At 43.2% G+C, this 26860-nt stretch overlaps 1 protein-coding gene across 1 annotated transcript in view; it reads right to left on the bottom strand.

The window, feature by feature from the left end:
- cacna1g (calcium channel, voltage-dependent, T type, alpha 1G subunit) overlaps nucleotides 1-26860 on the bottom strand; it is a 176003-nt gene that overhangs the window by 6378 nt on the left and 142765 nt on the right. The window contains 12 exon segments of the mRNA XM_030773184.1: nucleotides 3015-3133; nucleotides 4558-4701; nucleotides 6651-6681; nucleotides 6683-6783; nucleotides 6785-7057; nucleotides 7252-7373; nucleotides 8092-8170; nucleotides 9671-9741; nucleotides 11809-11942; nucleotides 13725-13834; nucleotides 16062-16210; nucleotides 26304-26354. Of these exon segments, the coding sequence (XP_030629044.1) occupies nucleotides 3015-3133; nucleotides 4558-4701; nucleotides 6651-6681; nucleotides 6683-6783; nucleotides 6785-7057; nucleotides 7252-7373; nucleotides 8092-8170; nucleotides 9671-9741; nucleotides 11809-11942; nucleotides 13725-13834; nucleotides 16062-16210; nucleotides 26304-26354 (1384 nt within the window).

The following is a 26860-nucleotide window of genomic DNA, read 5'->3' as shown; positions in this document are numbered from 1 at the left end:
AAAAAGTAACCAGGGAAGGATGGAATCCATAATTATTTGAGAAGACAGGGACAGGGCTACAGAATCCAGACAGTGAAAAGAGAGAGAGAGAGAGAGACGGTTGTGAGAGCAGGCGTACTATTCTACTGGACTGGACTGGACTGTACACACACCAGGCTGCGAAGTGGGGTATGTACAGAGAAAGAGAGAGAAAGAGGAGCTGATAGTTACAAATCCTTGAGCTTCCAAAAACACTCTTGCCATTCATCTCATATGTTATGGTGAAAAAATTGCCAGTGACACTGTATAGGGCCAGCTTATTGTTGATGAAGTATCCAAAAGCAAGTATTCCAATCTGATTGCTCCAAATTAGACATCACCTGTAAAAAGTAACAGATGTTTGACTCCAGTGATTTAAAAATGTCGTCACTTTGAGGTTGTGCACTTCATCCGTAAAGTAGGTAATACATAAGCAGTGGCCAGTTTATTAGGTACACCCATGTAGTACTAGGTCCGACATCTGTACGCATCCAGAACAGACTGAATTCTATAGAGCATGGTATTCTACAAGGTTCCCCAGGGATGTTGATCGATGCTGATACGATAGCACAGGCTGTGCGATATGATGATATATATCGTGTGATGATGGGAAAACGTCTATCATTTCATATTATGCTCTATCGTTTATTTAGGTGTGTCGCGGATCAGCGCGGTATGGCAATATTAATCGTCCTTTGGATGACGTTGTGCATTCTTCCACATGGCACGGACGCAGGCAGGAAATTTGCATGAGGGCAAAGCAACACAAACAAACATGGAGGAGAGTGAACGTGACACAGAACGGGGTAATTCCAAACAGGAGAAGGACTCCAACCAGCCAATACAAAATGAGGAGCTCGTACCTAAAACAGGGGCTACTGTGTCGCTATGGACGTGGTTTGGGGTCAGGGTTTCCGTTAGCTGGTAATTACCGTTTTTTTGCCTAGTAAAATTTATATTTAAAAAAACCCAATAAATTAAAAACTTGCCGGTGAAAATGTCCAGTAATAATGTTCATACAAAATGTAGCTATAACAAGGGCTATCCCTGCAAAGTCATCTGGAGGAGGAGAGAGTGACGCGGCTCATGCGCATTGCAAGCTGCAAAGACACAATGGACACATTTGATTTCAAGTCTGCAGCAGAGGACTTTGCTGCAATTACAAAAAAGGAGAAAATAAAATATTACCTGGTAGTCTATAGGCTACATGTGATGCCATGTAGGCCTAGCCTTTTTCAAAAACAGGCCACAGATATTACAAGTTACAGATATTTTGTGATAGCCTACATTTTAGCAGCTAATGTTGAGGTTTTGCTCAATTACTACTGTTCGTTTTGAAATTGTTACTGTTCATTAAACTGATTTGAGGTTGTTGTCATTCTTTTGTCAACCTAGGTGTGCAGTGTATTTGCGTTTGTAACACAGACTGTTATTGAAATGTGACCGGTAAATTTGTCTGGTAAAATAAATTCTTTCTGGACAATGGACCAGCAAGAAAAAATCCTAGCAGAAACCCTGGTATGGGCATGAAAAGTCTGACACGGACTTTGTGAATTATGCCGCAGACCGGTCCCTACAATAGACTCAAACATCACTAACCTCTTTTACCACTTACACAAGAATCGTGTCAAAGAGTACAGAGAGGGTCTACGGATGAGAGAGTCTACAGACAAAAGTACAGCCGAGCGCTCAAAACAAACCTCATTTTATATGAACTATTTATTCACTGAGTTTACAGAAAGTGTACTATATCGTGATATGTATCGTTATCTGGATATGAAATGACCTATATCGGGATCTGAAATTTTGGTCATATCACACAGCCCCACAATGGTATCATGCAGTTGTTGCAGACTGGAAGACCGTACGTTAAGGAGGCATACCACGCTGATCCATCACATCCTGTAATCCCGTGGCTACGAAGAGACGCACCTGGTCAGAGACAATCTTCAGATATACTGTAGCATTCGATTTCAAATACCAATCAAGCGGCATCAAGGGAGCGGTCGAAAAAGTGGGTAAGGAACCCCCCCCCCCCCCCCCCCCCATCTCTAAACTTCCAGCATCACCTTGTGATGTTGACACTAGGCCAGATGGGTATATAGACTTGTGTTGTACATGCCAAACCCTAACCGTGCCATCAGCACAGGATCTGTCGGACGAGGCAGCGTTGTTTCTACTCCTCGTCTAGTCGAAGCACTGGTTGATGACTGTATGCCAAGCCGAGCCACTTCCTGTTTTCATGTCATGCGGCAGCGTGTGAGCCCCTGCCGGAGGAGGAATTATGGGTAAATCTCTCTCCTTAAAAAGACCAGTCCAAATGATTGAGCTCTCGCTCCGAGTTTTCACAGGGATGCAATTTCAGGCACGTGATTCCCCTGCTCCGTTCATCACGGGGTCGGAATCCGGCTTAGAGGACATCCACGGCATCGACAGGAGCGGAGCCCAGCGTTTTGATCTATAGTTGCTTCTTCCGAAATACTTGTCTGCTCTTCGGTCCGCCTCTTGCTCCGCTACTGGCTTGCACCATTCTTGCTTTTCTCCTTTGAGCTCTCTCATCTCTGGCCTGTTTGTGGCTGGAAGACTCCTGCTGATAGGACCTTTGTCTGCTTGTGCACGCCCGTGACTCTGCTGTGAGAGATAAACCCTCTCTGAGAACAAGCCTGAGACGGACGGACAATTTGCGCTGCCTGACGGTTGATTTTGGCCCTTTGGTTCGTCTATTCTAATGTTCACTGGAACAAAAACTGGACCTCTTGATGCTGCTCTGTTTGATTTATAGAGTAAGCAACTAACACCTGTCTGAATGATTTGATTCGTTTTTGTGAACCGGTGGTGTACCTAATATTCTGGCCACTAAGAGCGTTGAAAGCCCAGGGGTCACTTTTTGGTGAGAGAGGCAGGTAGGGGTGAGGCAGAGGGTCCTGGAAGCTCTTGGAGAGAAAAGGCTTAACAGGCCGCAAAAAAGAGCTTTGCTCTACTGTGAAGTACATTGCCACTCCAGACTGGTTATTAAGAGGGGGTTAAAATCATCAGGGACGGAGTCGTCCGTCAGAGCTAAGGACCAGGATTTCTCCGATGCCAGAGACAGAGCCTCCATCTCCGCTAGAGGAATCTAGACAAGAAAAGATGAGCCAGTGATGAGAACAGCAACCACCACCGCACGCATGCATACATACACACACATGCACACGGCACACGCACGCGCACATGAACACGCACACGCACACGCACACGCACACACGCACATGCACACACGCACACATTCCTACACACGCACGCACATAGCACAAATCCATACACACGCACACACAGGCATGTACACACTCACTTATACACACACACACACACGTGCGCGCACTCATACACATGCACACACACACACACACACATACGCGTGCACACACACACACAGACACGCATTTCTACACACACACATACACATGCACACATTCATACACACGCACACACAGGCGTGCACACACTCACACACACTCATACACACATGCACACTCACAGACGTACACACACACACACACACACACAAACACACACACACAGACGTACACACACATGCATACAAACACCCACATAGGCAGTCAGATCCTTCTACGTGTTTACTTGCTTACTGAAATATTTTGACAGACCCCCCAGAATAAAAAAAAAAACCCTAGAATTTGCAGATACATTCAAGTTGTGGAACAGTTGAAATCTATATTCTGATCTTGGCTCAAACCTGACACTCAGTGGGTATGGATGTTCAATGCCTCCTGCTCTGAGCAGATAATATTGTTTAAAGTTATAGATACATCTCAAGAAAAAAGAACTTTGACCTAATATATAATAATTTAGTGGCAGAAAACTTCTGAAGCTCAGAAACTCACTCCAGAGGTGCTGTTGCTGGCAGTTTTTTTTTTTTTTGCCCAAATCCAGTCCAGTCAAGCTAACGGAAGAAATGTTTCTGTCAGCCAAATTGGAATGATTTTTTTTTTTGCTACGTTATCAAAATAAACCATAAAGAGAGAAGCCTGCTATTGCCTTGAAGAACATTAGGGAATCTCCAGTTACATCGAAAAGCTTTTAGAAGCATACATTTTTGCCAGCCTAATGTGATTTTGTGAAATATCTTCACTCGACAGAAGGCAAAAGAGATATTTCTCTCTCTAATTCAAAAGATCTCCCATAACTCATTGATCCAAATATTATCATAAAGAAAGAAAACTCTCGTGAATTTCGAAATGAAGTGTGCGAGTTATTATAGCATCAGGCTAATGAAATGGCTCGATTTACACTTATTTGATCATTTAGAGAATGAGCTGAATGCTCTTGGAGCAGTACCAAACCTTCGATGAAGCTTCTAAAATGCTTTCTAGAACACTTCTAGGAGCTTAAGGAAGAGCCATTCAATGGAGGTGCTATTAGTTAACCAACGTAAAAAAAAAACCACAGAGTCACACAGAGAAGGCAAGGAGGGAGGGGGGGTGGGTGGGTAAGATGGTGTTAGTGTGAAATGGCAGTGTAAGCGGGTGAACCATTGACCTGTTTCTCAGGGTTGTGCTTGCTGGGGACAGGGGACAGGACGTAGTAGTGGCAGATGGAACCGGACAGGTTGTCCATCAGGCTGAGTTCTCCCTCCAATGAACCCTGGATCACCAGGGATACTGAGTCAAACATGGGCCTCCGCTAGAGCCCAACATGTCGCACACACAGAGAGAGAGAGAGAGAGAGAGGCAGACAGACAGACAAAGACAAAGGAAAGAAAAGAGGGAGTGTTCACACAGAAGCAACATAAACAAAAAGCAGGAGGGGCAGCAGAAGAGGAGAGAAGGAGAAAAATTCAACAGAAACAGTTCAAGAGGCCAAGAGGAAGTGAGACACACATCTAAAGAGACGATGAGAAAGTAACACAGCAAAAGGCTTATTTCTGTTCATGTCTAACATGGGCCTTTCCGTCTGATACTCAGGGAGTGACTTTGGAAGCGTGCACACATTTTGTTAATTTGTTAAATTCAACTGTTCAATTCATGCATGTGGATTTGTGGCAAGACGGTGATCAAACTGAATCAAAATAATAAGTAACCTGATCCTTCATCTGCGGCAGTACAACACCAGCCATCCCATTGGCTGACCTCTCAGACAAACCAATGGCACTAACAAACATAACTGGTCTTTTTTTTTCCCCCTTGGCCTTAAGTGTCATACTAGCAGCTGCCACAAGAGGGCAGTGGAATTCTGTTAAGAAGCCTACTCTGCCCATACAGAGGAAGAGCCAGGCGATGGAGCTCCACTTGTTTAAAGAGCAGATGGGGGAAGGATAGCATCTCAGGAACGATATCATGGCCCCTTCTCGCTAAAAAAAAAAAAAGTCTGGCATTCCGGAAATAGCCGGTTTAAATGAAAAACAAGATGATGATGTGCTGCTTTCCCATGGCTCTAGTCTGACCCACGAATGGCATGCTCAACCCCCCCCCCCTTTTTTTTTCGGTGCGGGGGAACAAAAAACAGGCATATCTCTGTGTGACAGCGAGAAGACAGGGACTTAAACGTCTTAAGATCATATCGCTCTGACGACCCTTATTCGGGGCGGAAAACACTCTTTGAAACGGAACGTGCAACTTCAGGTATCTCACTTAAACGACGAAATGACAGACTAACCCTTCCTTAAGCGGGGAAAAACAACATCCAGACAATGTCCAGTTCAGCCAAGACAAGCCTAATAAGCAGGCTCTTTGCTGAGGGCATATGCAGAAAATAAGAGGGGAAATATAGCAAAATCATTCACTTTACTGAGGCGTTAGCTAGGAGAGGTGCTAATGTTTGAAACATCTTCGAATCACTAAATATTGGAAGCGGGCTTGTACAATTCATTAACTTTCATGATGGTCTCATGATAATGTGTGTGGTACATAATACGACCTCTTACAGAACATTTACCATTGTGCCTTTCCACTCTGCCCTTCTCTCTCTTCTCTACTATAAAACAGACCAGTGAGCAGATTTTACAAAACCATTCAGAGAAGGTGATGTTGCATTAGCAAGCATTGCTGAAGCTATTCCCCAGTGCCTCAGTGTACAGCTGTGGTCCCTCTCTGCATGGCGGGCGGAGTTACGTGACGAACCGCTCGAGTCAAAGGTCAGAGCTGAGCTTCGACCCGACAAACCACGCATTGTGTAAAATGTGTGGTTGAGAACTGCATCCACAAATCAGCAATTCACACAGAGAAGACTCCCGAGCACTTTATGCTTTATTAAAAGGGGTAAGAGCTCTACAATTTATCTGTTGAATGACCATGTCTTCTTGGTTGAGTAAGTAGCTCTCTAGACAAACCCCACAGCTAAGGAATCCACACTAAGTAAATCAATTCGCCAGTAACGGCCAATACACTAAAAAGCGAGAACAACCCTCCCACGAGGGCTCTAAAAAGTAATGAAATTACGGAGCCAATCAAAAGTTTAAAACATTAAACTAAGGCATTCTGCTCTGCCTCAGTAAGTTTATGCGCTATCTGATTCTTTGTAACAGAAGACCACACCAGGTCCACATACACACACACACACACACCACACACCACAATATAGACACTTTAAAAAAAAAAGTGGGTTTTCAGTTGGATGCAGTTCTACTCACTCACCTCTAGAGGGGGCCTAGGCAGTGAGGGGGGTCGGCCTTATGTGTGCGGCAGAGTCTCTGCGGATGTGTGGCGGCGGGCTGTCTGATGGGGTAACCTCCGTCTGGGAATCTCTGGAAATCCACGGCATGCCCCCACGGCCCGCTCGCGTCTCCGAGGGCAAGGGGGGAGATGTGTCCCCCAGTTATCCCCCTGTCATCCCCAACCGCCTCCAGCTCCAAGTCAAGCTCCGCCTCCAGCTCCGCCTCCTCCTTGCTTCTTTGTTTGCTTTCTTCCAAGTGTTTCATAAGCACAGCGATAACCACGTTGACCAGGACGAACTGGGCCGTCAGCACGAACGACACAAAGTAGATCGGCGAAACCACCGTGTTGTAGCACGTGCTTTTCTCGTTGCAGTCTCTTAGCGTGTCCTACGAGACAAAACGCACACACACACACACACACACACACACACGGTCAAAACTGGAGGGCCAAATGCTCTATTTGAAACACATTAAAAGAGAGCATATGTTGAGCTCACGTTAACAACAGTCTGTTAAAACAAAACCGAAATGGACGTCCCCCGTTAGAGGACAGATATGAAACGGTCGACAGCCTCTGTCACCTTCATAATGCCGTTCCAGTTATCCCCGGTGGACACGCGGAACAGCAGGAGGAAAGCCATGCCGAAGTTTTTGAAGGTGGCGTAACGGCCTAACCCTTCGCACGGGTGAAGCTCGTCACATACTGAGACATGGAGGAAAACGCACAAACACAGGAGAGGAGACAGATGTGAGCGGGTTGTTACCTCAGGACGGGTATTGATCTGAACAGACGGGCCTAATGCCAAACAGCTCCACTCTATCAATGGCTAATGACTAACATCTAGTGGCTAACATATTATGCAATATCTAATAGCTTGGCGCGCTCTGATAATGTAGTCTCCCTAGTGTGTTGGAAATCTGTCATAGACACCTCCCTGTATCTCGGTAACAACTCTAACAAACTTTTAATAATATATGCAGCCTCAAAATTTAATACCACACAGCTGACACTGTTATTACTTTAGAGAAAAAATAATTTGTCAAAATGGAAGTGTAATAAGCACCTCTGGGGGAATCAATTAATTCTTTTACAAAAGCAGACTTTGAACTGAGAGAGAAAAAAAAAAAAAAACAGAATGGAAAATCATGAGGGGTGCTGTGGTGTGTGTGCATGTGTGTGTATGCGTGCGTGAATGTGTGTGTTTGTGTGTGTGCGTGCGTGCGTGTGTGCGTGCTGTGTGTGTGTGTGTGTGTGTGTGCGTGAGTGTGTGTGTGTGTGTTTGTGTGTGTGCTGTGCGTGAGTGTGTGTGTGTGTGTGTGTGTGTGTGTGTGTGTGTGTGACTGTGCATGTGTGCGTTTGTATGAGTGAATTAGACCATTTGGAAAGATTGCCTGTTTTACTATGTGTGAATTGTGCTTACTCAGGTCACCAAATAGTTCCACTCCCAAGGCGGCGAAGATAAAGAATAGCAACATGAAGAGAAGACCCAGATTCCCCACCTGTAGTGAGACAAGAGCACCGGTGAAAAAGAGACAGAGTCCCCACCTGTAGTGAGACAAGAGCACCGGTGAAAAAGAGACAGAGTTCGCCCAAAAGAGACAGAAGAAGGAGGGGAAAAAAACAGAGATAAACCCAGAGTGCCCAGCTGGTCAGAGCCAGGAGAAAAAACAGAGACAAACTGGGTAAGAAAAATCGCGGCCCGGATCCCATTAACTGCACCAAAAAAAAAAAGAAAGAGAGATTTTACATCGGTTATTATACCTATAGGCCCACGCCAAGCCAGATAACGAGACCAGAGCTCAAGACCTCAAATAGGGTTTATAAACTGTTTAAATGAAAAGGCAGTCAGAGAAGTAATTTAGACGTCCAAGGGAACACGATTTAAACAGGAATATCCCATGCGTGTGCATGTGTGAATGCGAGTGTGTCTGTGTGAATGCCCTTGCATATGCGTGTGTGTGTGTGTGAGTGTGTGCTGATGACCTAAATTAAAGTTGATGAACTTCAAAGTTAGGCCAGACCAGTAAGGAGGAGTGGCAAAAGCTTCAATAAGGGCTTGTTGCTTACCACATTAATACACTAATGGAGCATGCTTGTGATGGCATTATCATTACAACAAGGATCAAAGCACTGTGAGGACACTGACAGCACCTGGACTAAAGACTGAAGCTGATCACTGTCTCTCTCATTTCTGGATTAGTCATTGACCAGACTCGGTTAGCTGGTTAGAAAACAAGGGCTCGAAATTCTAGCCTCGGAATCTGGCAGAAAGCGGAAGACGTCTAGACAGTTCCAGGTTGCTACCCACGTTCAGCAGACTGTATGATCTACAGCGTTGTCAGAAGAACCAGAGAAACAAAAAACGAGTGAAATCTACAGCATGTGACACAGTAGGAAATAACAGAATGTCTGTGCTGCTCATCCACAGTTTCGTTTGAGAACAAAATCCAAATCCAACCCAAGAAGGGCAGAAAAATGTACCACTGTTTTTTGTCTCTTTCACAATCATTTATGCGCATCTCTCAGTATCCTTACACGATTTGCTGGAATTAACATTATAGCCTGCGGTTCAGCGTGTACCCAAATCAAAAGCCAGTTGCCAGCCTGCAGCCTGAGACCTGATAGCATCATCACTGAGTCGTGTCTGGGAGTGTCTCCCTCTACTGCTGTCAGAGAACATATCCAACTCTTCACCCAGGAGGACCCTCACCTGCCTCCGCAGCCTGTCTGTGTGCAGGACAGCATGGGTATACAGGGCTCTCTGACACTCAACAGAGAGAGAGAAAGACAGAGACAGAAAGAGACATTGGGGGGGGGGGGGGGGGCGGGGGGGGTGCTTACTGGGCAATGGGATGGTGTAAATGTCAGGTGTGGGGGAGAGTGAGTGTTTTGTGTTGGGGTGTATGTGTGTGTGTGTGTGCATGTATGTATATACACACACACACACATATATATATACATACATACATATAAATGTGTGTGTGTGTATAAAAGAGTACCTGTGGTAAGGCTTGGATCACTGTGTCCAGCAGAGCTCGCATTCCCACTGCCATCTTCAGCAACTTCAGCACTGTCACACACAATCACATTTACAACATAATCAGTCATCACAGTGCCAGAGATACTACCAGATCAGAGCCACTTCAACAGAGATCTGCAGGTCACCTGGACATTGAATACAGTCTAGGGTTTTTTTTTTTAAGGACTGTATTTGTGTTCTACATTAAATCCTTTCCATTTACTGCTAAAGCCGCGAGACTTTATGTTAGATTCCCTTAGGACACACATCCCCTGACCCAGACTGCACTTTGTCAACAGTCATATGTGTCCAATCACACACTCCACTGCCTCATTTCACTAATGAGTTCTCTCCTTAGCAGTGAAGGTAAGGTAATCAAGTGACCATCGGGTGTGGTTTATGTCTGGGGTGCATACCTGCAAATTGGCCCTCAAGGATTGGAGTTTGACCCCCCCCCCCCACGCACACACACACACACACACACACACACAGACACACACATCAGCTTTAGAAGGTACACACTTTTCTAAAAGCATAATTTAGAGTTTACGGACGTCTGCCGATGCCAAGCCAGTATTGTAAATGGTGGTATTAACTCTGGCATGGGTTATTGTTTTACAATAGCACCACTTCCTCTCTTATGCTCTTAAAGGCAGATCAAATTATCAGACCACCCAACTGTTTCCTAATCTTACACACATCATTAAAACTTGACCCCAGCAGTGCAGCAGTCGAGAAACGCAATTTGTCTGTTCTCAGGTTTAACAGCTCTACGGTGCTCTGTCTGTGAGCACTTGCTACAACACATGAGAAAAGGAGTTCAGGCCTAGAAATGAGCGCCTAGGCTTAGTTTTGGGGAGATCAGACATGTTATTATGGCGTGTTGTACGAACATGTTATATTGTTATGTTATTGTAATAAAGATGTTAATATGGCACCTTGGCTACACATGTTAGCATGTTATATAATTGTAATAAAGATGTTATTAAGGTAAGTGGGATTACACATGCTATGTTATATCTATAGTAATAAAGATGTTATTAAGAAAAGTAGGATGACACATGCAATGTTATATTTACTGTAATCAAGATGTTATTATTGCACATTAATTGATCAGAGAGCTGGAATATCATTCAGGTGGGAAAAGAACCCAATATGGGTCACAAGGAGAGCCTTCAAGATCGTCTCACTCTGCAATTCATGAGCCTTGTCTGGGACTGTCCACACACACACACACACACACACACACAAAGACACGTACACACATACATACACGTTACAGCAGAACAGACACACATATAAATGTGTCTGCACAAACATAAACACACACACACACACACACTTTGGGCAGGTGTGTTTGCGGTCTCTTTGGAGGATATAATCACTAAAGACACTCCCAACAGCTCATTCATTAGAGAAGATGCCCATTTTCTCTCTCTCTCTCTCTCCCCTCTCTCTCTCTCTCTCTCTCCCTCTCTCTCTCCCTCCCTTGTCTATCTCTGTGCGTGTGTGTGTATGTGTGTGTGTGTGTGTGTGTGTGTGTGTAAGGCAAAGAGAGTGTGTGAACTGAATTTCTCATTGCTGCCATCTGGTCTCTTTTTACTGGAGCTCAGACGGCCTGTACATGCGACACACAGAGAGAGAGAGAGAGAGAGAGAGAGATTTGCTGGGGAAAGGAGTCTAACAATGGGAACACTGAGACATCTGCACTTCTCATAAACAGACATGCAATTAAATATACAGGAGACTAGAGCTCAGCAAGGGAAAGATGAAAGGAGTTCTAGACTTCTAATTCAAATGAAGCAAAAGCCTCATGCAAACATAACCGTGTTATCATACTGGGTAAATCATAATGTGCTTATGAATTTTGGGATTGAGAATAATAATATATGTTCAATGAGAAGCAATCTTTTAAAGTGTTTAAATTACATTTGTCTTTAAAGTAGTTAAATTACATTTGCAGTAAGGTTATACTTTTTTTTTTTTTTTTTAAACTGTTTCTTGAAGAAAACAAGGCAGCTACATCTTAATCTGAGCTATGAATAACTGTTCCAGGTGGGTCTAGCAGCACATGGGGAGGTTGGGGAGGGTGGGGTGGGGGGGTGAAGTAATACCCACCACGGGCGATCCGGAGGACTCTCATGATGCGGATGATGGTGGGGTTGATGGGAAGGGAAGCGTTGACCTCGATCTCCTCCAGCGTAATACCCATGATAGATAACAGTACAATGGCCAAGTCCAGCTGATTCCACCTGGAGAGGAACAGAAATCTGTGAACAGAGCAACGCCACACAACAGCAGCCCCATTCTTAAGAACACAGACGACATCTATTCAGACAGGCTAGATTTAAAGAAGTAAAGCTACAGTACTCCAAACCTCTTAACCACTGTTGTGCTGCTTCTTTTCTAAAAGAGAACAATGCATAACAGACAGAACCCTGCTTTGTGAGGACCCTGTAAAAGTCCTCACAATGACATGGTGCGATAGTAGCGATCATCTGAATGTTAATTTTTCAGTATCTTACAGTGCTCTGTTTATTACTCAAAATTAAGGCTAAAAGACCTACAGACTGCCTCATACCACTTTGTTTATAGAAGTTTGTAGACACGATATATGGTGATGGCTTTTGAATTGTGCAGCATAGAAAGTTGGTACAAATCTTTTTTTTTTAGGAGGCCTAGGGGGGCCAACACACGAAATCATTTCCTTCAAGGTCAAAAGGGTAATTTTGTCATATGTAAGTTTGGTGCCACGGGCCAATTTTAAAAGAAGCCAAATACTGTAAAGCCCTGGGCCATTCAAGGTGTTTCATTAGATATGCAGAAAACTTGAAGTTAGTGTTAGACATTTCCATATTTTTCTCGACTATTTTGGACAGTATTGGGGCGCTCATCAAAGTGAATTTGCTATTCCAATTCTTACAGAGTTGGACTTGAGTGTGTGAACTAAAAGTACAGAGAGTCCATTCCAATGTTGTAAATCATTTTAAATTCATAAGAATATTTATTATACATTGTATTGAAGCAACCTTGAACTCTTAAATGCCTGGAAATGAGCAACACTTTGTTCCTTGAAAAAAGGAATTACTGGAAGAATACTTAGGATTTTTTATTTTTTCCTTTCTTTTCAAACCACCCCCCTGCCTCCCACCAAACTTTACTTTTGTTCATTCATGACACTGAAGCAAGTTTGGGGAAGTTTTCTTTTCAGAAGTTTCTAGAAGTCTCCCATTATACTGGTTTGTCTGCTGTATGGACAGAGCAGAGCAGGGACGCTCCTGCTACATTCATGGTAAACTTGCTTAGTGTTCAAGTTACTCAAAGACAGAGTTAAATCAACTCTTTCCAGTCTCACTCCCCTAGTTTGATCATAGAAATACTCTCGGAGTTAATTAAACACTGGTAGGTTTATTGTAAAGCTATGGTTTTGAGTTATTCAAAATATAACCACGTGTTCCATTTAACACATTACTAAGTTCACATACTTGGCCATTCATAAGTTAAGCCTCATGGTACCATACCATTGAAAATTCATAAAGCCAGCATACGAAACAACAGTATGAAGCATTTCCAGTTTGAGCTTAACCACGCATTCTGTACTATAGTAACTTGTGGATAGTTATTCTTGCATTTTCAAATAAGCTAAGTGAAAACCCAATATGTCACAATAGAAAATATTCAGCATTTGTGATGGACTGGCCTATAAGATACATATTCATGATGTAAGCGTTTGGAGACAGAGCAGAATGGTTATTCTGACGACCGCAAGTAACATCAAATGGGTCCAGTTTGGGGCCACAGGCGCCAGCTCACTGATCCTTTCATGCTCCACAGTGAGTCTGAGGGAAGCCAAAGACCCCAGTGCCGTGATTTCACTGAGAAGGATGTGGTTTTTCAGACTAGGATCACAGCCACCATACTCAAGAAGCACCAACGATTACTTACACTATCTCTGTCTGAAAATATCGAATTTTCTGACCTCTTTAAATGTTAAACATTCGTCGGAACTCGAGAGGAAATGCCTGACATCTTACTTGTCTTTGAAAAAGCGACGGAAACCAAATGCCACAAGCTTGAAGACCGACTCCAAGACGAAAATGATGGTGAAAATATAATTGCAGATCTTCAAAGCTTCGTCCAGCACCTATGAATAGAGATCAGAAATGAGCGAGGTTTTCAATTCAGTACAATTTTATATTAGCGTGGCGCTTTTTCTGATGGATGTTTTCACAGAAGAGCTTTAGAGGGTGGTCGACCACAGATCCTCAGTGATGAAGGCTACGGTGACAGTGGCAAAGAAAAAACTCCCTTGGACTGAGACAGGAAGAGACTTTGAGGGGAATCAAGACTCCACGGTTGGAGTTTACCCTCCTCAGGCTAGCATGAGACAGTTCAATCGGTTGAGTAGAAACCTTTAGAAATACTAAAGTGAAAAAAAAAAACCCAAAACTAATTTCCAGCCAATTAAACTCTGTTTCTGGTTCATTTACAGGGCAACATATAAATTTTCCATCACTGAATATTAAACTCACCCTCTTTGTAAATAAATAAATAAATAAATAAACAACCCTCAGAGAAACGCACATACAAAAACACAAATGTGTATCTACTTATGTGGGCGTATGCATGCCACACACACACACACGCACACACACACACACGTTTTCCTCTTCAGATGGAATAGGTCACTTCATATTGATCAAGTCTCCTTCCGTCTTGTGGTATGATGATGAAAAAAGATGACGGGGTATGAAACATAATTGATTAAATTAACCCCTAGACAAAGCCAATCCATTAGCTGACATTTGCAGAGTCTGCCACAGTAACGACACATGGACCCCCCCCCCCCTCCCCCGTTTCCAGACTGACACACACAGTAATTAAGGCCAGACAACACTCTGGATGTGCAACACCAATCAATACTTTGCATGACTGTATGAGTCGACTTCGCTTAACAATCCCCACCGCTGCCCACTCCCTGTGACACAGCGCGCCGCATTCCTCATTAAAATCACCTGCTATTTAGAGTTTCACGTGAGGCACGAGACCTCGATTACTGATGGGTGAAGGTCCCTGAAGCCCCGCCCCCCCCCCCCCCCCTCCACTGGCAGCTGAAATAGAGAGACTAGTTAGACACTTAAGGTAAACACGTAACACTGTCTTGAGAGAACCAGTCAGACCAGGAAAAATATTAAAACGAGTTCTGACAGGCAGAAAAGAAAGAAAGAAAGAAAGAAAGAAGAAAGAAAGAAAGAAAGAAAGAAACAGAAAGAAAGAAAGGAAGGAAGAGAAAGAACCAGAGGTCGCTGAGGAAACCAAGCTACGGCCTGTGCATTGCTTTTTTGTCTGTACTGTCAGAGAGAAGCGGTTGGGGGGGAGAGATGAAATGGGGGGCACTGCTGTGGACCCTGACACACTCACTCTGTCTCACTCAATCAGACCTACTGTTTGGAAGATGTCTGTCAGGTGTGCTCCAAGTGGTACTTTAGCTAGTTTGTCTTTAGGGTCGATCGTAACAATGGAAACGGAAATGCTTTTACTTAGTGCTTTATTCTCTGCTCTCTGTCTCTCTCTCTCCCTCTCTCTCTCTCTCTCTCTCTCTCTTTTCTCTCTCTCTTTTTCTCTCTCTGATATCTGTTAAAGCCATAAAACTGTCCAAGGTGGAAAAATAATTTACAGCATTCATTTTATGTAAAAAATGACCTTCACAAAGAGAGAGAGAGAGAGAGAGAGAGAGAGAGAGAGAGAGAGAGAGAAAAAAACATAAACCAAGGCATAACCCAAAGGATTAACTGTGTGAAAAATCCTTGCCCTCAGACTTTCTCTGACTAACACACGTTATTGTTTTACCATCCACTCCTCGATATTCATGACTTTTTTTACTCTATTGTAAACACAGTAAAATTATGCAGAGTGGCCCAGGTGCTGAATGGAGAGAAATCTGAAGCATGTGTTTTATCCCAATTCATCAAACTAAGGAACAATAATCTAAAGCTCTCACAATAAAACAACAGAGTAAAAGTGATGTTTTACAGCAGACAAATAAAACTGCTCGTGTAAGCAGAGTATACTGCTATGAGTGTGCAACCACAACAACAACAACAACAACAACAACAACAACAACAACAACAACAACAACAACAAAACATTACTGCAAGATTACTGATCAAAAGCAACATTAGAGAAATCCACCAACATTAGAAAGTAGTGACTTGGTAAGTAATACACTGAACATTAAAAAACAATAAGTTACTTGAGTAAAGAAAAAAATAAGGTACCTCAGAGAGAAGCTTATCTTTTTCTTTTTTTTTCGATTGAGAAACATTGACAAGAACATACACATCTCTTAGCGTTTGACTTAACAGACCCACCTTGGACTGTTCGTAATGCTCCATGGACATTGTGATGACGTTGAGGCTGATGACAATGGTGATGAAGAGGTCCAGGTAGTGGCTAGTGCACATTTTGTGAATGAGAAGACGAGTTGGGGGAGTACTCAGAGTAGTAGGTTTACACTGGGCTTCTGCAGTGAGGAACCATGGGACGGAAGAGGAAAAAAGCATGAGACAAACAATTCTCAGATAAACTAAAATACTCACCGTTAGTGCGCGCACACACACCACACACACACACACACAACACGCACACACACACACACACACACACTTATGTATATACTGAGAGTATAATAGAGAGAGACAGAGACAGAGCGAGAGAGAAAGAAATAGAAGAGAAGAGGGTAAAATAAAGACGCAGAAAAACAGAGCGCTAGAGGCGCTTTTTTTCTTCTTTGAAAGGATTAAACATTCTCCCTTTGAGAAAGAGAGGAGACGGGGGGGGGCTCGTGAGGCTGAGGTCCTGCGTCGTGTCCTCGGCAGAGGTCAAGACAAGAAAGCTCAGCATGGTACAGACATACATGTGTTTTCCAGGCCAGTCGTCAGCTCGCATCCCCATCAGTCATATTCCTCCCTCACATCACAATTATTCTAATGGACTCTCCTAAGGAAGGAGCCTGCCAGAGCCGAAACAAACGGCATCCTCTGAGGGGAAGACGGGCGCTGGCTGACGCAATCTTAACTTTTGCTCTGGATCACACGTTTTTTGTTTTCAGCCCAGAAAAATGCATCCTCTCTTTCTCAGGAGAGGATGAGAGTGGCGTAAAACTGTACGTACAAAAACAAATTCAAAGTGAACAAGAAGAGAAGGGGAGAGAGAAGGTATAGTTATATATTTTCACCAAAAAATGAAATGAAATAAGAAAAAAAAAATAATCGATACACAAAATCACGGAAACGACACATGCCAGCACGCCTCGGCGCGGTGCGGCGCTTTTGATTGGCTGTTGCTGTCTACAGTGTAATTCTTCTACGGTCTGGTACGGTCCCTCTTGCAGAGGAGTGGAAGGGAGAGGTGTGCGGGAGAGGAGCAGGGGTGTTTAGCTTATCGTTCCGGCACAAAAGCCAGGGGTGGAGGCGACAGCTGTTCTCCCTGAGGTCCTGTCAGCCCATTAGGCAGCCTGTCCCATAGAGCTGGCACCGGGAACCTGTCCACACGAACAGGTGCAACAACGAGATTTTTTATTTTTTTTTAACGATGCAACATCAGCAGTTTCTGCTGCCCTATGGACCAGCCAGTTTAGTGTGTGTGTGTGCGCGCATGTGTGCGTACATGTGTGTGTTTGGGGTGCGTGTGTCTGTGTATGTGTACGAGTGTAATTTTTGAATACACATGAACGTAACTAGTTCATGAGTAATGCGCATATGTTTTAGGGCAGGTTTATATGAAACTCACCTTCACTCACGGACTAATCTAGAACATATTCAGATCTATACAAGGCAGGAGACAGTTCAGCCTCTTGCGTGACTTCCTGGAGTGTGGCCAGCTCTATACAGCTGCTTAGTCCCTGTGCTTAGATGAGTTAAATGGGAAGCAGAGGAGAGTGAAAAAGGAGAATATTCTCCTGTCGCTGGGGGGGGGGGGGGGGGGGGGGGGGGGGGGGTCGAGGCTTTATATCACTCTAAGCCTGTCTGCCAGTGTCACACACTGCATAATGTATGCCTACAGACATGAGTAGGTGTGTGAGTTTATGTATACGTGTGTGTGTGTGTGTGTGTGTGTGTGTGTGGGGGGGGGGGTCCCAGCGTGTGAGTTTGTGCACAGATGTGTGTGAGAGTCCAGTGTGTCTCTTTCTTTTTTTTGGTCTCCCGTATGTGTATGTTGCATGTTAGGGTATAGGAGGCTGGTGATGGCATAGAGGTCCCAGGACAGGATGTGGAGGAGACCAGCACTGTGGTAAATTATCACAGGAATCCTGCTATGCCATCTGGTTTTAATACTGCCTAATTGGAACCACCTTTCTCCTGAGCTCAAATGTGCTGACTTGACATTAACTGCTTTTCATAATTCACAACTTATGAATCTAAGAGGTGCAGCCTTGGCTGAAGCCAGGTACTTTTTAAGTGATGGCCAGGACCTTGTACCACCCTGTGGTGCAGGGTCTACACTCGGTTTGGTTTTAACCGTGTGTGTTCTAACTAGACGCGTCGGTTCAGTCTACTACAGTATCAAACAGGGACGGGGACGGTAGCCGTTCCGGTGCACCTCCGCAGAGGACCTGGATCATTCCAGATGGTGCGACTGGCTGCACTTGGCTGTTCCAGTTTGGGCTGCGTTCCATTACTGGGGACAGTTCTGGAACGGACACAGACTGGCTCTAACAGAGCGTTTTTTTGGGGGGTTTTTTTTCGTTTTGCAGGTGTGCCAGTCTGAGTTTAAAAGAGGTCAGGTTCTCATTGGACACCACTGCTCCCCCTTCTCTCCATTCAGCTCCTCTCCGGGTGATGCTCTCCCTCAAAATCCTCTTTGCTTCATTAATAAGCAAGAAACCTGTGCCAATCAGTTCATTTGGCCTTAAGAAACACCAGTACAGAGTACAGAACTGACTCAATAGATCTTAAAGTCTATCATTGTATGAACACTCAAAAATGGAGGGAGAACAGTCACAAATATATATATATTTTTATATATATATATATATGCATATGACTGATTATTGTCCGTGAGTATTGCACAGAGCAAAAATAAAAAGTAGAGAGTTTCTCTTTGGTTTAAAAAATCCCCTATCAGACAGTTTTTACTCCCTTTCCTCCTACAGAGAGAACAAGAGATAGAAAGAGAGGGCGAGGGGGAGAGAGAGAGAGGGGGGGGGGAGGAGTAGCTTGGCATACTTTTTTGGGTAGAAAATGGATTGAACTTTGGGTCGGCTGTGCTAGTGTTGCCAGTCTGATGTCATGCTGTAGCAATGCCTCAAGTAAATGTCCACATCAGTAATAGCCAAATCAGCTTTAAAGAGATTTAAAGAGCAGGGAAAATGGGCTGGCTTTATTTTCAACCAATGCCAGAGGAATGAAATGGTGAGGTGGACCATGGCAGTGCATTATTAATCCTCCTCACTTCTTTCTCTCTCTCTCTCTCTCTCTCTTTCTCTCTCTCTCTCTCTGTTTCTCTCTCTCTCTCTGTCTCGCTCTCCCCCCCTCTCTCGCCTTCTGAGGCAAAGCTAATTATACCACCATTATAATTTAATGGGGAGTGTCTTTTCTTTGTTGCCTGTGTCCTTTCCAAATCTTAATTCATTTCACAGTGCTATGGCAATATACTTAGGTAATATAATTATGGGTAAACGGAGTATTTGGGATTGAATTCTAAAAAATTCGCATACCACACAAGAACTGGTGCATTTTTTTTTCCTGACTCTTATATCACTCTGTGGTTATTACTCAATTGTGATCTGTTGTCGGCTGTTGGCTACTCAGTCTGTGCAATGCCCACGGAGCCTAGGGACTGTGACCAGCTTCTCCTGGTCACTGACCCACATACTTGGTTATAATGCTTAAAACCAATAGCGCATACTGCTCTCCAGATTCTTCATGCATTCAAAAGAGCAATCAGTTTGCCTGCCAACACTCCCACTATCCCAAGCCCAGGGGCCAAAGACCTCTGATTTTAGTGTGGAAATACATACTGTGGAAAACAAATCAAATGGAGGCATTTGACGACAACAATGAACAGGAATATGAAATATAAACCTATTCGAATAGGTTTCTGGCCTGAATGATTGCTTCACAACTTCATGGCAAAGACATATGGCCAAATATTTCTCAATAATAACAACAAAAAAAAAAAAAAAGCCTCTTTGCTATTTTCAGAGGTCTACGGCCCATTTCATATTAAATCCCAGCAACACAGCAGAGATCCTACTGAAGCAGAGGTGGAAGGAGGGAAAAAAGTCCATCCACAGAGACGATGCACACATCAGCCTGTAGCTTAGGAGCAAAGTGAATTGGGAAATACAGAGACGTGTTGATAAACTCTCAGGTGACTACCATACACATAATATCACACACAATGATCAGAACCTCCTCAAATGGAATTTCTCCTACATGTACTGTTTTTGTGTTTTATTTCTCTCTTTTCTTTTCTTTTTTTTTTTAGAGCTGGATAGTATAACAAAAGACTAGATGAAATGGGGTTTTTTTTTTGATTGTTTGTTTTTTTGAAGTTTTGGTTTGCTTGATGACCAGGCGAAGATTAAATTAATTCTAAACAGAGAGATGATGTGTTGTTGTGTTGATGGAGGCCTATTTAGGAATGTGTGTCACGACTGTGAGATGTCATCCAGGTGTGAGGGGCCTATGAGTCCACGGTGAGTGTGCATTGGGAGGCTAACACAACTCTTTGCTAGCTGTGCTGGACTAATAGTATCACTAAGTGAAGTGACTGTGAATTACTCTGACAGTCACGTGGACCGGCTGTCATGAGTGCAAAGGATTGTGGGCCAGGAGAAGAAGACAAGACAGAGCTGAAAGTGGGAGAGAGATAGAGAACGCTGAGGCCTGGACAGCAAAACTCTGTTAAAGAAGGAAACAGCAGGGAGGGGTAGTAAAAGCAGCCATTAAAAAATGTCTTATATGATCGAATTGTATTCCATTTTAAGCAACTGAATTTTAAATTACACGTCAAATTTAAGGATCGTGGCTGATTTTACACCACTAACCTACATTCGTAAATGGTTTGTGTGTAAAAAAACAAGTCAGTGTCTGCTGGACACAGAGAGCACCTTTGCATTAAACTGTGGTCCAATCCAATTACAAAACATTTCAAGGTCATTCGTAACATAGCTTCTCTTTGTTCCAGCACACACTGAGTCAAAAAAGCCAATGGTGAATTAAGAATTAAAAAAAAAAAAAATTAGACATGATTCAGTTGGATTTCCCAAATGCTCTGCTGCACTGTTAAACACTGTGTATAATAGAAATAGGGAAACGGGGAAGAAAAAACAAACAAAACAAAACAAAACAAAAAAAAAGAAATAGAGAATTACATCTGCACCTGAGCAATTTGAGGAGTCCAGATAATGAAGGAAGAACAGAAAAAAGCAAAAACATGACATTTTCTACAATGACAGGTCACAATACATTACAGACAAACACGCACGCACACACACACACACACACACACACAAATGCACACTGTCTCTCTCTCTCTCGCTCTGTCTCATACACACAGAAGTACACACCGCACACATAGCACACTTAAACAGCAGACACAAACACAGACAAAAGGACAGTGACACACACACACACACACACACACACACATGGACACTATGCTGGCAGACAGTGTCGACAGAAGCACACGTCTTTCTGAGTCTGACTTGAGTGAAATGGGCAATTTGAAATGAAATCTCTGGAATGGTGGAGGCACGTGGCAGTGGAGCAGGAGGAGGTGAATGGCTGACAGTGGCGACAGTAATGGTGCGTACACAGCTTACTTAAACAACATGATTCTCTGCTCGGCGACGACAAGAGACCGGCAGACGCTTCGAAACGTTAAACACAGTTCACCATGTCTGTTGCTAATTCCCAATATCCTGTTTCGAGAGGGATGAACAAACAGCCCGCCAGAGAGGAGCTTATTAAATTTTTTTTTTTTTTTCCTTAAACGAGTTATTTGAAAAACATTCAAAGCTGTCACTCCTGAGAACATTTAAAACATAATGACCAGTTTAAATCCCTTTTCCACAACAGAAAAAAAAAAAAAACACCACATCTGGGTACTGTGACTCTCTGTGCTGAAAATGCCCACAAGCACTGTGAGTCTGGTCTGTCCACGATCTGTCTGTTTCGCCCTCAAAACACTCGGTTTGCTTTGCCACCCGGGCTGCTCCACAGCCGCTCAGGTGCCGCTTAGTTCTTCCAGCCAAAACTCTCTGGCAGCGGTCAGAAACGCTCTCCAACACAAAAAAATCCCCCAATATCTCACACAAATAAACAAAAAAAAACCCTTCAACTTCATACCAAGTGGAACTCATACTGGCCTCATTCTTTTCCTTTTTCCCCCATTTCATTCTATTAAATCCCAGCCTGTTTACTGAAACGTGAATATTCCATAGCGGCTCGGGAACACCCTGCATGTCATTCCGCCCAGTCCGTGATTCCGATTTTTTTTCTTTTCTTTTTCTTTAAATACTGGTTAGCTCTCTCCCACTCAAACAAAAATGAGACTGGGGAACATCCTACTGAGCTAATGGCCCAAGCTATTAATTACCTTTGCTCATTGAAGAGAAAAAAAGAGTCTTTTTTTTTTTTTTTAAATCTATCCAGAAGTTCCAAATTGCAGAGAGTGGAACAGATTGGCGCCTGTTGAGTTGTTTGCCTTTGCTGGATGATAGATCAACACTATTACACTCTTGGACAAGATCAGCATCCTGATCCTAATCTTAACGGCTGCCATTTTAGGAGCGCGGCTTTCTCAGGCGTCATGACTGTCATGAGCAAAAATGGCACTGGGTCTGCTCAAGACTCATAAACTTGGGCATTATTCATGTAATCAAAAGCAAATTTAAAATCAGTTGCGTGGGCGCAGCAGGGGGAGATGAGTCAGTTAAGGGCAATGCCATGGGTAAACCTCTCTCCCTCAAATGACACTCTGGCGTTTGGCCTATCAGTTTAAAGTTTTAGCTTCACCGGCTAGGACATCTGACTCGCTACCCGTCGGTTAGGGGCTCGAATCTTGCTTGGAGCTGTAACTTGGGCCTGTGTGTATTGTTTAAAATAAAAAACGTCTTTGGAGGTATTTAAGAGCTTGTATCACATTAGAAGGGCACGTTAACGGAAACCCAGAGAGATCAGGTAAAAAGCTGTGGCAAAATAAAACAGTGGAATACATTCACAACAAATTCAGTTCAAATTCAGTTATCTACTGGAGGAGCCTACATCTGAACAATGATACTATCGCATACGACTGGACAAGAAAACGAAAAAAAAAACGAACAAATGAAAAGGAAACAAACAAAAGTCACTCTTTAAGATGAAAAGTTTAGGCCATCTGTTCATTTGCCAAGCTGTCGCTTGTAGAAGTTACATAAAGAACACTTTGAGTCTTTTTTTTTTTTTTTTTTTTGACTTGTGAAAGGAAGAAAGGAAATGCTGTTTTTGGCTGCCAGATTACGTAAGAGACCATGCAGTTCTCTGCTGGCAAGAGTAGAGGTTACACGGTACTCTGTAATTTCATTTTCTCTCTCTCTGTCAGTCTGTCTCATGGCTCCCCGGTGACTGTCTAGAGCGGATATTATACCCTCTCTAACGACAAGACATAAACGTACATCTGCACCTATATCTGCATGGAACTCTATTATTACGCTAATACATGCAACTGTCTGTCATGTATACCCACTCTGAAAAACACAAATTAAACAGACGTTCATAGCTTTCTTCTCGCTGGATTTGCCATTAGAACGCCTGAAATATGCTTAATAATAACAACAATAATAATAATAATAATAATAATAATAATATTTATTTAGAGCCCACTATCACTATCTATAGTCTCAAAGCGCTTTACATGTCTATAACAAAGTCAAATCAAAATTATATTCATTCGTCTTTCTCTACTAATTTTGAAGGTGCGGTTTTAGAGAAAAATCATCGCATTCACAGATATGCGAAAGGGGAGAGTGTGACTACACACACAACATTAGTCATAAATGTTCTGGGGTTGGTAGCCAGAGGCATTTTTTTTTTAATTTATTCATTAATTTAAGAGGTAGAAAGAGGGAGCAAGCCCTAACGTGGGCAGGAAAAGGTGAAGGTAAGACCTGCAAATGGGCACGAAGAAGGTTTATCCTATTGGAGTAGGTGGCATGGCAAAGGTCTTAGCTGCTAGCGGTGGGATAAAGTGCTAATCCAGATGTTAGCTGGAAATGCTGCATGCACTAAAAGTTAACCGTAGAAAAGAACACTCTTCTGGAGCCACTGAACCAATCAGAAGACTGGCAGGGGGGAGAAAGTGACTTAGTGAAGCCCATAAAAGAAAAATCTTGGCCCACCGTCGACGGACCAGAAGTAACAATATTCCAGAACCGACGCATGAGAGAGAGAGCTGCGCAGGTAGAGGAGAGGCAGATGGCTTCAGCTCTACCACAGAGTGATATGATTAACAGGCTCCTTTGATCTCAAGCTGTAGCAGAAAGCAGCCACAGCAGTCCAACAGGAGGGGAACAGAAGCTAATTCAGAGAGACAGACTGGCGGTAGGGTAGGACGACCCCCCCCTCCTCCTCCTCCTCCTCCTCTTCCCCCTCTCCTCTCTCCTCTCCTCATCCTCTGCGGAACCAAAACTGCATTTTTCAAAATAAGCTGAGATCCACATGCTGGAACTCAGTGGTAAGGCTGATTAACACATCATCTGCTAATTCAGAAAAAAACAAGACGAAAAAAAAAACAAAAACAAAATTAGAGCTTGTCAGCTTGCCATCCAGAGAGCAGAAACATATTTCCACACATTTCAATGGTTATGTGCAAAAAGCTGACACAGGCAGCTGCTACTGGTGTTTAAATGATGGAATCTGTGGAGATTCGTGATCCACACGCTCACTGTGGCACATGCTAATTAACAGTTACACTTTCAGGCTAGTCTGCAGATCTTCCAAAGCTGAACATCTAAAAAAAAAAAATACTCTGCATGATACCAAGATAACCTGAGTACAACAGTAAGATTAAACTGCATTAGCAGATTACAAATATACAACATGCAAGCACTTATCGAACCCAGACCTGCCTTTCTTCCACATTAGGGTTTTAACTTCAGCCACAAGGCATTGGGGAGATGAAAACAGGAGGAGGGGGAAGAAGAGAGAGAAAGAATAAGAGAGGGAGAGAGAGAGAGAGGGAGAGAGAGAGAGAGCTTGCTCACTGTGGTGGTAAGAATCACTCAATTATAGACAGCAGGAGAAGGATAAAAGCTACATTAGCTGAATTTGATGCATGTAAACTCTAAAATCTAAAACAGTACAATCACAAAAAAACAAAACAAGCCATGAAAAAGACCCAGCAGATTTAAAAACAGACAGAAAACACAATCATCTCTGCTGTGGATCACTGAAAATGATAGGATGAGATGCCACAGCAAGATGTCACAGATTTTCATACAAATCTGTTTTATTTATAACATTACTACAATGTGAAAACAAATATGTTCTCAAATTCAAGTAGTCAGACAGAGATACTGAGATCTCCTGGCGCCCTTTGGGTCAAACATGACACCAAGACATTCTGAGACTCTCGTTCTGAATATTTCATTGCCTGTTCAGGAAACCATCTGTTCTTATAGACATCTATCACCCTCTTTTTCTATATTGAGAGGACTCTGATCATAAACACTTGGCAGTGGCACTGCTGAGACACCCACGAGGTATTCTGAGTCAGGCTGGAAAGGCTATGTGGTTTTAAAGTCAAACGTGAAGCAGGTAGAGGCCATCTGTTCCCAACGCAATGAGTCATAAATGAATTCTGACACAGTCATGCAGTCTCTGAGGAACAATGAGTGAGCGCAGAGTGTTGTTTAAAACACCTCGACATGTCAATTCACGGAAACCGTGAGCTGTAGTGTCACGTGGAGACATCACATTACAAAAGTGTGAGCACTGCGTCAATGAAAGAAAACCAACCAGTGAGAGAGACTGGAGGCAGACAGATCAAAAATGGAGCTTCTGGACGGTAAACGGTGGATCTTTTTTGCCTTCTCACAGCCAGCCAAAATTAGAGCCAAGGCAAGTGTATGGGCCTGAACAGGATGAAAAGACACCTGTCAGTGAGCATCTACGGCAGACTGAAAACAGGATATTATTCTGCTAATATCTTGAGAATATGTCGCGACAAAAAAAAAAGTAGCAGCGGTTAAAGCGTGAGGAAAAAGCCAAAAAAAAAAAAAAAAAAAAAAGGAAAGAAATGTTTTAATAATTTAACGTGTCCAGAGAAGCTATACATTACAAAAAAGACTCCTTTCTCTCTCTTTTGTCCCCCCGTGTAAGCGTGAGGCTCGGCTGGCAGGACTCGGTGATGCTTGGTGGTTAAGTGAATGAGTTGAGTGGATAAATCGGACACACAACACTTTCCACAAGAAGACGTTTCTCAGTTTGGTCAGATGAGATAAAAAAAAATGAAGAAAGAGAGGGCTGCTGCTGATCCCTCTCGTTGATGCCCCCCCCGCCCCACCCTACCCCCTGTACCCCAGCCATGGTGGAAACACACAGAAGCATGCCAGACACACTATGTACCTGTCACTGTGCCCTCAGAGCTGGCCCAACTCACAACCGGCAGCATTACATCTAAAAGAACAAAACCACGTTAATCAGGTGGGGCTCGGACGGCCCAGGAGCTGAAGGAGAAGATTAACAAAAGGATGGACGGAGGCTGGTTGCTGGTTCCCGATATTTGAGCATTTCCAATTATTCTGAGTCCACAATGAGCTAACTACTGTATTATAATTTTTTTGTTTCTTTATAGAGGATAGCTACATTTGATTTTTCTTTGGATTAAGACTGTTTTTGGGGTTTTTTTTAGGTCTTTTAACAGACATTTATAACCTATGCTCTAATATTGAACTAGATTGTAAACCCTTGGCAAACTCTTGGTCTGTTTACTTTAGTAAATCTGTAACGAAAACAATAAAATTGTTCACACAAAGGTAAAGGTATAGCTGAGTGTAACCATGAACAACAGTTATACGCTAAAATATGTCATACTGCAGTGTTTTCATGGATCTTAAGAACGTCTTCTCATCCCCAACCCCATTTTATAATAATACTCTCTAAAGTCCCTCTATAGTGTTATA

Source organism: Chanos chanos, chromosome 5, assembly GCF_902362185.1.
Source record: "Chanos chanos chromosome 5, fChaCha1.1, whole genome shotgun sequence".
In the NCBI taxonomy this organism is placed as follows: Eukaryota; Metazoa; Chordata; class Actinopteri; order Gonorynchiformes; family Chanidae; genus Chanos; species Chanos chanos.
Note: the sequence above shows the minus strand (reverse complement) of the source record. Positions and strands in the feature narration are given on the sequence as shown.